The sequence below is a fragment of the Crinia signifera genome, chromosome 4 (genome assembly GCF_055691185.1).
Source record: "Crinia signifera chromosome 4, ASM5569118v1, whole genome shotgun sequence".
NCBI classification, from domain to species: Eukaryota; Metazoa; Chordata; class Amphibia; order Anura; family Myobatrachidae; genus Crinia; species Crinia signifera.
This window is the reverse complement of record NC_139220.1, coordinates 211,485,781-211,497,989: the sequence shown is the minus strand read 5'-3', so window position 1 is coordinate 211,497,989 and position 12,209 is coordinate 211,485,781. Positions and strand designations below refer to the sequence as shown.

General features: G+C 43.6%; 1 protein-coding gene across 1 annotated transcript in view; it reads right to left on the bottom strand.

Annotated features, from left to right (window-relative positions):
• LOC146073015 (uncharacterized) overlaps window positions 1–12,209 on the bottom strand; it is a 47,889-nt gene that overhangs the window by 32,528 nt on the left and 3,152 nt on the right. The window contains exon 2 of the mRNA XM_083180189.1: window positions 56–3,513. Within this exon, the coding sequence (XP_083036315.1) occupies window positions 56–3,493 (3,438 nt within the window). The 5' untranslated portion in view covers window positions 3,494–3,513. The remainder of the gene's footprint in view (window positions 1–55; window positions 3,514–12,209) is intronic.

The following is a 12,209-nucleotide window of genomic DNA, read 5'->3' as shown; positions in this document are numbered from 1 at the left end:
GCACATTTGTGAACACACCACAATAATGCAAGCATTTAATAAAGGCAAAACTCACCACAAGCGTTATTTCTCTCTCCAGCCTCTGATACTCGTCAGTTGCGCGGTCACCAAGTTGATTGCTGTACAAGATACCAGTAAGATGAAAGCTCATTGGAATATTAACCACACGTGGGCTGATTGACGAGAGACTAGGATTTGTGCTGCTCTTATACATCAAAATATAGTCTGTGGAATATACGGAACTGGAAGCCTTGGGAGGTAAAGTAGTTGAAGATTGGGGTAGAGCTAGAGTCTGAAAGGTCTTTGAAAAATTAAAACTTGAGCTTGTATGAGGCATAATGGTCTGGTTGCTTGAATGGAATGGTGTAACGGCTGAAGACTGTCTGGGAGTTGATCTTGTGGAAACAAGGAGATTAAAAATAGATTTCATGCTACTTGCGCTGGGCCCTGCCACAGACGTTTGTGTTAAATAAAATGAAGAACCAGTGACGTTAACCAATTTGGGAGCATGATGAGAAATATTGTGATCTTGACTGGTTGTGGCCTGTTGAAGCAGCGTAGGTTTTCCTGTGGAAGACCATTTAATATTGACTTGAGTGGTAAAAGAATGGTGATAAGAAGAGGCATTTACTGGCAATGAAGTCTCCAAGGTACCGTTAGATTTCGCTGTAAGAGTACTTTGCATCACAGCAGGCTTGAGAGTAGAAAGCAGAGATGATTGTCCTGCTCTGGAAGGAAGTGACTCATTCAAGCTTAAAGGATATGAAAATGTAGTGCTTTGATCCTTTGTAATACTGAAACGCTTAGGAACCATAGTACTATAAAGTGTCCTTTGAGACGAAGTCCATTTGTAGTTGGCAGAAACTGTAGACTCAAAATGGGAGGTTTTAGAACGTTGTTGTGGCTTTATATAAGTGGTAGACTTACTGTCCTCAACATAAGAGGTTCTTGAACTCTGCATACTGGTCGTACTGGTTCTTTGTATCAAATTTCCATTTAATTCATCATTAAACATATCGTTCTCAAAAGGGTAAGGACTCGCAGTGCTAGTGAAATCAGTTTCAGGATAATAGCCATTTGTAAATGTATTTGATGTAAATGAGTATTTAGACTGTGTAGTTTTATCTAAAGTCCCATTCATGCTGCCAACTTCAGTTTCATATTCAGTCATTTCCATGACTGTTGGAAAACTTGCAGCTTCTGATAATGGAAGTGAAGTCTCAGTAATTGTTGCATCAGTGGCATGCAGATTACCGGTCATATTCTCTATTGTCTGATAGGGCTGTGAAGTAACATTAGAAGGCATTGTATAGCTTGTTTGATCATACTCGTCACCTGAAACCTGGGTAGAACCAGATTTTTTTAAAGCAGACCAAGTAGACGTTGCTTGGGGCACTCCAGTGTTCATTTGCTCACCCGAATTTAACGCCAGTTCAGTTGTTGCAGCAACATCTGACATAGGTAAATTAGTTAAGGGCTGTGATGTAACATTTGAAAGCATTTTATAGTCCGTGTGAGAGTAATCTACATCACTTGATGCATTGGTCTCCTCTGTAGTGACAATTTTTTTTAAAGCTAACCAAGTTGAACGGGCTTGGGGAGCTGTAGAGTAAGTCTGCTCAAACAAATCTAAATTGGGTTCAGTTGTTGCAGCAAGATCTAACATATGCAAATTAGTTACAGGCTGGGAAGTAACATCTGAAGGTATGTTATAGTCCGATGTATCAGTCTCCTCTGTAGTGACAATTTTTTTTAAAGGTGACCAAGTATAATGGGCTTGGGGCACAGCAGTGTATGTCTGCTCATATAAATTTATTTTACTTTCGGGTGTTGCAGCAATATCAGATATATGCACATTAGTAAAGGGTTGTGAAGTAACATTTGAAGGCATTTTATATTCAGTTTGATAGTAATCTACATCCGATGACACATGGGTCTCCTCTGTAGACCCAATTTTTTTTAAAGCTGGCCAAGTAGAGGTAGCTTGGGGCTCTCCAGTGTACATTTGATCACTGGAATGTAATGCCTGTTCAGGTGTTGCAGAAATATCCGACATAGGTCCATTAGCTAATAGTGTTGTGAATGACCCATGATTACCCAGTCTATGCAGATTAGGTAAGGCAGCTAAAGTACTGTCAGATAGGCTATCCATCACCAGTGAGCTTCTCTCTATTCTTCCCTCTGTACTAATCATTTCATGCACATCTGCTGGATCATGATCTGGGCTAGAGGATGTGATTTCTAAAGTTCCTCGGGCTGAAGGCAGAGCAGTACTACTGAAGGCATTTGAAGCAAAGTGTGCCAGTGGCGCACCATCTAGTTTTTGTGAAGTGATGGTGTTAGGTGAATCAAGGAGTGTTGATGCTGGTGATGAATTCATATCAGTAAAATATGCATCACTGTAGCCATTTACTATCAAACTTGATCTAGTCTGGAACTTTACTGTAATAGAGTCTATTGGTAGACTGGCAGAAATAGCCTCTAAACTAGGTGCAACTATAGTGCTCATTGAGGTGGTTGGAAATGTTAGATGGACAGAGGATGTATTTGAAGACTCATTTGATGTAGGTTTTGTGTGGCCATTACTCACATTGATCAAAAGTGGTAAAGGAGTAGAGTTATCCCGATCACTGGAACGATTTATAGTTGAGACTTGTTGAGTTGAGAGGAGGAAAGGAGCACCTTTCCAATCTGCAGCGTCTATTGACTTTTCAGTATGTGATCCCGCACTAGATTGTGTACTGGAATAGTCCAAATTAGTGACTGAACTTTCTGAAGATAATGTAGATTCAGATTTGGTTTCTTCTTCATTTAGTGAGTGCCCAGATGATGTATTCTCCTGCATGCTAGTTATGGAGTATTTCCGTGTTGACAACACTTGAAATTCTTGTGCAGATACGGGTAGGTTTGGTTTTGGCTCAACCGTATCACTGGGGACATCGATATTTCTTAAAGACTCCACTTGAAAGCTTGATGGTGAACGGCTAAGGTCATTCTTGGCAACTGAATGACGAAACCAAGGAGAAAGTACATTTACACCAAATATGTGTCTTACTATTTCATTCACAGCTGGTCTCCATTCTGATGAACTTTCACTTTCATTCGGAGATGAATTATCCACTTCTCTTTTTAAAAGTCTGTTCCGCTTATTCGGCTTGTTGGAGTTTACCGACAGTCTTCGGGTAATCATATACAAAGTATTTAATGAGTTTTCCTTCCAGGATGGTGCTGGAATTCCAGAATGCTGCTTATGTGGAAAAGGCAATCTTTGCAGTACTTTCTGTGGAATGTGTTCTGTATGCATATATTGCGAATGTGGGGAAGCAGCAGGCATTGCCTGTCCCTCCGCCCATACAGTCTGTCCAATGAGAAAAATTAAGAGAAGCAGCATACACTGCCACGCCCAGCACCGTACGGTAACAAAGCTGTCGCCACAAAAATCTAGCCATTTGCCATCTTTCCGTTTTGCAGGACTGTTAAAGAAATTCAACATTGCGTGAATTCACCAAGCCACTGAAATATTAAAGAATAGAAGACCATTAATTTGAAAGGCAAGAACAAAATATTTGTTGCACATAATTATCAAGGGGGTTATTCAGACTGGATTATTGTTGTGTGAATTTGCAAACCAATCCATTATCAAAGGACTGCACATGCATACAGATCAGTGATTACTTTTTTTGCAATCCTTCACAACTTGACTGACATGAAGCAGTCGTTTGTGGGTGGACACCTGCCATTTTCTGGGAGGGTGGGGGAGGGTGTGTGACGTCAGCTCCGGACTTGATCAGCCTGCCTCTGTTGCAGAGTTTTGGAGTTACACACACATGCACAGAATGGAAAAATCATTCAATGGTGAGTGAGTTGCGAATGGTTTTGCAGATCAGCGATCCATTAGCAGACTTGCACGGGGCAGGATTTCAATCTGGCTGGGCAGTGGCTATCGGATTACAGGGCTCTGCAAATTTGCACAGCAGCAATCACTTCTGAATCACGCCCACTAATTAAAAATACCATAGAATAATTAAAAGGTCAAATTCCACCATCAAAACCTGCAAAAACTGACAAGCAATGGGAAGATTTCAAGGAACCATTTATCAAGTCACATTTTTTAGTAGACGAAGAGAGGAAATTCATTTGTTGCAGTAATTAACTTCTGGCTAATTCACCCCTCCGCACTATCCAATTAGCCCTCAACACACGGGAAGATATTTTCTGATCATACACAAAAATAAATTACCGATAAACTGCTGCTTTTTGGGTGCCATGATCCCATTAACTCATAGGTTTGGGAACTTATACCAGATACTATGTGTTATCACCCCAAACCAGTGACAGGGGGAAGAAATTATTACAAAAAGAATGTGCCTGGATACACAGATTGGGCACCCTGGCATCCAGGGGCCTTAATAAATACCTAGGACTCAGTTGTTTTCTATGAAAGTATTTAAAAAACCACATCAAGTATACAAAAAGGAATCAGTTAACCAATCTGAGGTAGTGATACTTGCCAATAGCCCTCTAATATAATCAAACTCCCTAAGGGGGTGATTTTGTGTATTACAACTGGATCCATTACTAGATCCATGATTAACAGTTATATAAAGAAGCGAGGGTTACAGGATGGAGAGACTGTTTAGGGATCGCTAGCATTCATTCTAAAAGCAATAACATTGTCAAGTAACACATTTGTGTGATCTAGTCTAGATAGAAGATTGCCAGCATTGCAATTTAGCATTGATCGTGCAAATAATGTATATAGGTATAGTAATTATAGAGGTAGGAGTTGAGTCTTTTTAGCGTAGATCACTTATAACAATCACATTTTTAATGAATAATGAAGAAATAACACTCAGATATTGTCACGTTTTAATGTTTATATTTTTGCACAAGTTTTATGGATACAACGCATCCTCTTATTGTAGTTTTTATTGCACAGCACAGTATTGAAGTTATTGGAAATTGTTCATGACATATGATGTGTACATAGGTTGCTAGGGAACCGGAGCAGAGCCGCACATCACTTCCGGGCGACCAGGACAGACACTGGGAAGGCGGAAGTTGGATGGGTACCGGCACTGTACCGCCCTGAGCTCCTTCATAAAATGGTGAGTGTTCACTTGTATCTTTGTTCTTGATAAGAGAGCCACATGCGCTGAAACGTTGCACAATTGAGATGTTGTACAGTGTGTTTATTTGACAGAGTGCCACCACCACCGCCAGCTATACATGTCCACTACAGGGGTAGTGAGACACAGAGGAGGGCACCGGCCACAGTATTTGAATATCCAGAGCGCCGGAGACCTGTCGCAACATTGTATACAGGCTGAATTCACAGACATGGACCAGTGGGTGCAATTCATCTGTTTCCTCAAGGCACCAGGAGCTATTACATTATTTTGCCTGTTCACCCAAGGACGCCAGGCACCTCCAGCTTCCCTTGTACCATCATATTGGGATTTAACACATACGGAGGTGTATCAGTGCATTAAAGATTCTCCCACTGTAACCATGACTGCACCAAATACCACAGGTATCATACACCAGAGTGGTGTTGACTCCAGGGACAGTTTTCAGCTTCTCAGAATCGGAGGTGGAGAACATCCTCTTTACTGAAATACCAGGAGCACATGCAGTATTGGATATTTACAAAAACCTGTTAAAATTGAAAAAACGAGAGGAGGACTTTCTTCCATGGCCTCACACTTTCCAACTATTACCATGACAAAAAGTTGCCAAGGGGCTTTAGAATAAAAAACACTCAGACAATCGGAAGAAATAACCCAGATTTTTGTGTGAAATGGACTTCTATTTTGAACAGATGTTCATTAGACCTGTGACTGTTAGTGATAGAGGAGACCAAGAGGTAAGTGGACATAACCAAAGGCAAAATCCAGGAATTGGAAGCATTACACACAGCAACACTACCGATAAAGAGACGGAGTGGCTGACCAAACTGACAAAAGATATGGATGCTTATAAGCAAGAACCAATTTGCTTTAAGAAAGAAAAACAATGCAAGGTAGATGACGATTACGAACATCAACGGATATACAGCTGGCTCACAGGAGCCTACAGCCAGGAGGACAAACGACCCTTGTTCCGAAAAAGTCTCCGCCCACCATGCAATTTAAATTCAGACTCCCAGACGATAGTAGAGAGAAAAATATTTTTTATACCTGCGTCCTGAATCTATCTTTGTGTATTTCTTGACTAGCAGCTGCACTTAAACGGATGACTGGGTCAGTTGATTGTTGCAAGATAAAGGAATGGGTGGTAGTGCCACGCTCTGTCACTGAAATTCTACAAATGTTTGACAAAATATTGTTGTTTATTTGCAAATTTAGCTCTACAAATAAGATAATTGGCCTTTTCAATACACTGTCCAGTCATTGGAGGCTGAAAAAATGTATTCCTTCAAGGTCAATGGTCACTTAGATAAGGATGACATACATAATGGCACATGAAAATGTGCCTGATTTACACAAAAACAAATATATATATATATATATATATATATATATATAAAAACAAGAAAAGTAGAAAAAATGGAAAAGATAGTGAAAAAATATATATTGAAGTGGGAATTGTATGTCCAATATATTGTGTGGTGTGTACACTCAGATTGGATGTGTACACAATAAAGTCTGGGTTTCTGAAAGAAAATTTACAGTCTTGCAGTGTGAAATGATGAAGCGGCGTCCCACTATTTGTAATACTTTATGGGCGATTGGATTCTGAAAGGGAATGATGATACCTGTGCGGGCAGTGCTTGGTGTTCGGGAGCAGTTTTTTCTTAGTTGAGGAGGCTGGGGATCCCCGGGTCCCGGACTGGGGGTACTACGTCTGTGTCCTGTACAGCACTGGCAGCTCCGTGTGGACCACGGCTGACCGGGCTACAGTGGTTGCAGACGCTGCTCCCTGTCTCTGAGGTGTCGCGGCTCACCGTTTCAGGATGTGTAGTCCTTTGTGGTGACCGCTTGCCTTGTTGACAGGACCCTGCTGGCTCGCCCTGCTCCACTTCCTGCTGATACTCACCACTGCCGGAACACTTGCTCCGTGTCAGTCTCTCTCCGGGCTTCTGTTACGTGTATTACGGGCACAGGACCGAGCACAGCACACACTGCCAGCAGCTACTGCAAACAACCGCACCCTCCTAAAGACATTTTATCAGAAATCCCCAAGGAGAGTCAAAGGGTGTTGTTGGTTGCGATGCCGGGCCTTCCCATCACCGTGGAGGAAGATTACTTTGGTGACAGCATCCAAGTAGACATGTCAGACAGTCCTTACCTGTACTGGACAAAAAAAGGCAGTTTGGGTTTGGAAGCCCTTGTACAAAGTCAAACTGGCTCTATTTTACCTGAGTTGTCCCCCCTCCGGTGTTTACTCTGAAAGAGTTTTTAGTACAGCAAGGAACCTGGTCAGTGAGCAGTGTAGAAGGTTGCTTCCGCAAAATGTGAAGATGATGTTCATCAAAATTAATTGAATAAGGATGAAGAGTGGACCACATCTTGCCTCTATTGAGCCAGTTTGTGCAGGGAGAGGTGACTTGCTTCTTTTCTTGTGGGGCCCAAACAAACCAATCATTTCAGCCACAGTCATGTGGCAGACCCTGTCACCGAAATTATTGCTTTATTAAAGTGTGGGAGGGCCCAAGGACAATTCCATCTTGCACCTTTTTTTGCCATTATGTGCTTTTTGGGGTCTAGTTTTTCAAACAAACAGCCATCCTGTCTGCTGCTGCAGTGCCACTCCTAGATGTGCCATGTGTTTGTAACGCCCACTTGTGTGGCTTAGCATAGAGATCCAGCTAACTCGGTGCAACCTTTTGCCCTAAAAACAATATTGTGAGGTGTTCACAATAGACTGGAAATGAATGATATTTAGGTTAATAACAGCATAGGAGCAAAAAAAAAAAAAAACACGATACACAAAACATGAAAATGGTGGTGTTTTGGAACAGATCCAGATCCAAAATACTGCCCAAGATACAGACCCAAATCATGTTTCACGGAACACGAAAAGTGCCCGATGCACATCCCTAACAAAAACAGGATTGTTAGGGAGCCTTCAGGGTCAAGGGCCTGATTTTGTTTTGGAACTGAAGTAAGAAAGCACAAGTAACTGTCTACCTGGGCAAGTGGAACAAGTACTTACATTTTTTTTGCATGCAGGATAAAGAATTACTGCTTGTGCATGTAGCCCCAAAAAATCTGCACAATCTTTAAGTTGTTTGCTCTTTAGATTTGAGCTTGGACATGCCCCTCATCTATATCTCCTGGTACATATTAAATCTGCTCACCCACAGTGCAACATGTGCAGTTACTTGCTCTTTATTTCAAGATCAGGGCCCATGTTTGCTACCACTGATTCGGGATACGGTCACTAGGTCTACACGACTTGTTTTTTTAGCCAACATGTGCCGACAGACGGTATTTCATGCCCTACCATCCACTGGGGCAGGCATTCCCAACTACAGTCCTCAAGGCACACCAACAGTGCAGGTTTTAGTGATATCCAGGCTTCAGCACAGATGGGTTAATCAGAATCATTCAGGTACTAATTAAGTCACCTGTGCTCAAGCCTGGATATCACCAAAACCTGTACTGTTGGTGTGCCTTGAGGACCGTGGTTGGGAATGCCTGCACTAGGGTGTGGTGGGAGGATAAAATAAGTATAGCGCGCCATGCAAGGGTACGCGGTGCTATGGTTCAATATCCATGTCGACTGTGTAGATATTTGGGTACTTATATGTTAGTTGGGCGCCCACTGAGCTATTTGCTTAGTTTTTCGCGTCCGCTCGCCACGCTTCGGGCTCGGTGGCTCCCTGCGCTCGCCACACTATATAAAATCAACTCCATGCCAACATGAATAGTGGGGGTATGAGCGTACTTACTATAGTGGGTGCCCAACTAACATAAGTACCAAAATTTGGGACAAAAAAAAAAAGTGAAAAACCCCATGTTGACCTTCTCCATGTCGACCTAATGCTTGTGTCGACCCAATGATCCATACCCACTGATTTAGACAATGCTGCACAAACATTAGAAAGTTATGTCGTTTTGGCAACTAATCACCCTTCTTCCAAAATCACTCAAGCATTTCTTGTGCAACTCTAATTACTTCCAGCAAGGCCAATCCAGCATTTCATACACAAAACTGTACGTGCTGGGATGTTATTTTCAGTTATGGTATAAATTAAAGATTTACTCTAAGTCAACCACCAATGGTTGACACCTTTAAATGGTCAAAAAACTCAAGGTCGCCCTTGAAATGTCGACACAAGAAAAATGTTGACAGGCATGGTCGACACTGAAAAGAACGACATGAGTTCATATTTTTGGGTGTCTGGACACCTTATAAGTAGAGGTGCAGACTCGGATTCCAGAGTTCCGAGCCCCCACGGACTTCATCATTCAGAGCAGCGCTCGGAGATTCCCGCCTGACTCGGGTCAGTCCGCGTGGTCAGAACGTCATCTCCCTCGCCGGATTTCGCAAGGCTTTAAATATTGGCTGCTGCGCCCGACATCTTCACTCCAGTCTAGTAGTGGGTTGGGAGAGGGTGTGTTGGTGCTGCTGCTTAAACTTGACCTTGACCGCAATATTTTTTATTCGCTGGGGCTGTCTCTCAGTGCTGCTGTGTAGTCTAACTGTGTACTTGTAGTACTACTGTCTCCTCTGTGCGGTCTACCTCTGGTGTGCTGTGCTGTAATTATTTTATTTGCTGGGGCTGTCTCCCTCAGTGCTGCTGTGTACTCTATTCTCCTCTCTGCTTAGGGTGGGCTCTCCCTAGCAAGGAGGACAGTCTAACTGTGTACCTGTAGTAGTACTACTGTCTCCTCTGTGCTGGGGCCTACCTCTGGTGCTGTGCTGTAATATATATTATATGAATAATTAATTATATTATATATAGTCCACTGGTGCTGCCTGCACTGAATCGGTCAGTATTATTTAGTTATGCTGCTTTCAGACTGCAAAACTGGCTTTGACCTTGTATTTGGAAACGTTTCCAAAAACGGGTCTGCCAGGTAAAACCCCTTTCACACCAGAGGCAGAACTCTGGGAGGCAATGGAGTCATCTGCCGCCGGGCTCCTGCTCCCAAGGGGGCACCTCTCCTACCCATCAAGTTTGAATCAGTTAATTGAAAGCAGTTGATATTGCTAATGCGGCTGACTCCCCCTTCTAACATAATTTTTGCAACTATCACACCCTGTATTAGATCCTATGACCTTACTGGAGACAGACACCTTACTGATTGAGCTATTTGGGGGGGGGGGCACAAATACTTATCTTGCCTCCGGGCAACTTGCATAAACTTACGCCACTGTTTCACACCGCATCTCTTAAACGGTATACTACCGTTTAAGTGCGGTTTTTTTGCACTGGCAGACCCGTTTTTGGAAACCTTCCAAATACAGGGTCAAAGCCAGTCTTCAGCGACCCCCCCGGCGCGGGTTAACACATACAATCCCGTTAACCCCTCTGCACCCCCAACCCCGTTAACCCCTCCCCACATTGTGTTTAAGAACACCCCCCCCCCCCCCCCCCGTGAAGTCGGTACCTCCTCACGTTGCAGTTGATCGGCAGCCACAGTACTGTACCACGGCTGGCTTCGCGTATGAAAAAAATAAGGAACTTTCTGAAAATGGCTGCCCCATAGGAAACCCCATTTAAAAAAAACTGTCTTTCGTATGGGGGGCAGCCATTTTCCGAAAGTCACTTTTCTTATAAGAAAAGTGACTTTCGGAAAATGGCTGCCCCCCATACGAAAGACAGTTTTTTTAAATGGGGTTTCCTATGGGGCAGCCATTTTCAGAAAGTTCCTTATTTTTTTCATAAGCGAAGCCAGCCGTGGTACAGTACTGCGGCTGCCGATCAACTGCAACGTGAGGAGGTACCGGCTTCACGGGGGGGGGGGGGGGGTGGGGGGTGTTCTTAAACACAATGCGGGGGGGTGTTAACGGGGGGGGGTGCGGAGGGGTTAACGGGATTGTATGTGTTAACCCGCGTGCGGGGGGGCGGCGGCCTCCTGCGCAATGAATATTTGATGAGCGCATTAAATATTCACTGCACTGAATTTAGGACCCAGCTTATTGGCTGGGTCCCAAATACCGTTTCAGACCCGATTTTGATCCCAAAATACCGGGTCTGAAACGGGTAGGAGGACCCTCCATTTTAACCGGTTTACAAAAACAGCTTTTGTAAAACGGTTATGGGGTCCTGCACCTTTCAGACCACACAGATTACCGTTTTAAAACAGTAAAAAAACGGCAATATACCGTTTACAAAGTGCGGTCTGAAAGGGGCATAACTCAGTACACTGTTGCCACTGGCAGTGCTACTGCCTACCTAGTGTACCTACCTAGTACATACTAGGCTGCTACAGGTATATCTAATTTAATTAAAAAATAATACTTGTGCTGTGTGGGACTGTAAAAAATAATTCCATGCTGCTGGTGCACTGACGTGTACCACTGCCAAGCAGTACCTAATATAATCAAATTAATTATTATAAATTCTGCTGGTGCACTGCATAAAGCTACTGGTGGTGTGTAATCTAACTACCCTTTGTGGTGACCACTGGCAGTGCAACTGCCTGCCTGCCTACCTGCCTAGTAGTTTATTTTCTCTACCTACTAGGCTGCTATATTATTAATACTTAATTAATTGAATTATATATAGTCCACTGGTGCTGCCTGCACTGAATACTGTGAATAGAGGTTGCCAGTATTATTTACTCAGTCCACTGTTGCCACTGGCAGTGTTACTGCCTAAAGGCCCCCATACACTAGCCGATTTTGGTCAGATTTCAGCCAGATCAGTCGGATCTGGCCGAAATCGGACCAAAATCGGCTAGTTTTGATGTCCCCTCAGATCCGATGCGCGGTCCCGTGCGCATCGGATCTGCGTCGGGTGGTCGGACCTGCTGCACGTCCGACCACCCGACTTGGGACCTAGTGGGGCGGCGAGGCGGTAGAGGGAGCAGGGGGGGCTGGGGACGCTGCGGGGGACACAGGCGGCATAGAGCCGGCGGGAGCTGTCAGTATTGAATAAAAAAAAAAGCCCATACAATGCATGGGCGGCCTGTGATTGGCTGAGCGCTCTCTCAGCCAGTCAGCAATTGGCTGAGAGAGCGCTCAGCCAATCACAGGCTGCCCATTCATTGTATAGGCTTTTTTTTTCTAGCACTGACAGCTCCCGCCGGCTC